Raw genomic sequence first — 2,052 nt, forward strand, 5'->3', positions numbered from 1 at the left:
TCAGAGACCCGACCGACCCAGCCCACCCGAGGCACCTCCATCTCCGTGCCGAGGGATGGTGTCAGCTTCTCCTGGTCGCTCTGGCACACCAAGGAACACCCGAGTCCATCCCCTGCTCCATCACAGACCCCCACCTATGCCCCCCACCCCATCCTGGGGCCAGCCCAGCTCCCCGGCCAGCACCCACAGCGACGGCTGGGGCAGCACCGTGACCTCCCGAGGCCTCCTGCTCGGTAAATAGTGTCAAGGTTAGAGCGAGGGATTCATTGGGGCCATAAATGTTTATGGCAGTGCCCTCCCCGCTCCCCAGCCGCCACGGCCTGAACTTTCCATCAGCGACACTTTTATGGCCGGTCTCTAATGATTAACCCGGGGGCTAGTGGCCGGAGGTGCTTTGCAGCGCGGTCCTGCTGGCAGAACCCCATGCACCCACAGAAGCCGGGGGACCCCCATCATCCCCACGGGCTGCAGCCATGGTGGGGTATGGCACGAAGGATGCGGAAAGCCATCCTCCAAGAAGGGCAGAGCCTGTTGGGAATGACGCTCGGCGTCCCTGGGCACGGGGAGGCGGCTGGGCTGGAGGAGGAGGGGTTGAAGCTGGCCCCATGCCCCCCGGGGGGCAAAGGCAATAATTAAATCTCCCCACCATTAAGGGAAACCACATCCCTATGTCCGCATTCCCCATGGAGGCTCAGCCCACAGTCCTGGACCCAGGGCTGCGTGGCCCATGGGATCAATAACCCAGACCACATGCATAATCCAGGCATAAACCCTAATTTTCCTGTTATCCTGCGTTTTTGGCTTTTCCCTGCCCCAGAGAGAGATTTGCAGGACAAACCTCAGGGGGGCTATGCCCTTCTTGAGTGCAGAGAACCCCCAAAATGACCCACGCAGAGGCTGTCACACACCACTTTTTACTGGCGAGCCGATGGGACACGGGGGGGGGAACGTGACACCGGGGTGATGGGGACTGGCAGTCTCAGGCCCGAACAGCCCCATCCGGGAGCTCCCCAGCACCCCCCAGCAGCATTGTCAGGATGGAATCTCTGGGATGTGGGCCCTGGGCTGAGTTACCCCAGAATCACACAGAGGCACCGAACCCCAGCCCTTTGCCTTTTGCTGGGGAAAGCAGCGCCTGGGGCTGGGGACAGCCCTCAGGTGTCCCCCCACAAAGGACAGACACAGGGTCCAGCTGAGACCTCCTGCACCCATAGGGAAGCTTCTTCCCTTCCTTCTGCTCGCTCCAGCCCTGCCATGCTCCACAGGGACGAGCTTCCTCGACCCACTGAGGTCCCTGGGGGATCCACAAGCTTGGAAAGGCCCAAGCTGATTTGCTTCCAAAGAATTTTTTCCCTTTTAATTGTTTTTAATTGCTCATTTGCTAGGTTAGATCTCTTTAGCAGGGCACTGATTTGTGCTGGTTTTGCCCGAGCACCTCCATGTGAGCAGAGCTCACTGGCACACGCCGTCCTCAGGGCACGGAGGATATCACAGTCCTTTCCCACACATGTTTGTGGGTTATTGGAGTTAAATACACACGAGCAGAGAACAGACCAATGCAGAGGACCTCCTCCTCCTCCCCACCTCCTGCAGCCCAAGCATCCCTGCAGCCTGAGCATCCCTGCACAGGAAAGGCAGGACTGGGGCCGAGGGTGGGAGCGGGGCAGCCCAGACACGGACCAGACACCATCACACAAACGCATGGACCCGTCACACAGCTGGCCACACTGAACAGAAACACCTCGGGGGCACCGGGATGGGCAGCAGCTCCATCCTGGTGGGACCAGGACAGGGGTGAGGAGACCGGCAGGGTCAGCTGCCCCCTGAAAGACCCTCCCCCAACCCATCCTGAAGTGCCGCAGTGCAACCTGTGCAAATTGGGAGGGTGAGCCCCCCCCCAGCCCATGGGGCGCTGGGTCCTCTCACATCATGGATTCTTCCTCCTCCTCTTCTTCCTCCATCTCCCGGTCCACCTCGATGGCCGTGTTCTCGTAGCTGGTGATGCCCCCGTATCTCCGCATGTGGACCATCAGCGGCTTGGGGGACTGGCTG

The 2,052-nt window shown here is 60.6% G+C and overlaps 1 protein-coding gene across 1 annotated transcript in view; it reads right to left on the reverse strand.

Annotated features, from left to right (window-relative positions):
* Positions 1 to 1,922: 1,922 nt before the first annotated feature.
* Positions 1,923 to 2,052, reverse strand: part of SLC6A7 (solute carrier family 6 (neurotransmitter transporter), member 7) — a gene marked incomplete at its 5' end in the record, with an annotated part of 7,574 nt that continues 7,444 nt past the window's right edge. Inside the window, 1 exon segment of the mRNA XM_010151876.1 lies at positions 1,923 to 2,052. This exon segment is cut by the window's right edge and continues 22 nt beyond it. Within this exon segment, the coding sequence (XP_010150178.1) occupies positions 1,923 to 2,052 (130 nt within the window).

Source organism: Eurypyga helias, unplaced genomic scaffold (genome assembly GCF_000690775.1).
Source record: "Eurypyga helias isolate BGI_N326 unplaced genomic scaffold, ASM69077v1 scaffold19375, whole genome shotgun sequence".
Lineage (NCBI taxonomy): Eukaryota > Metazoa > Chordata > Aves > Eurypygiformes > Eurypygidae > Eurypyga > Eurypyga helias.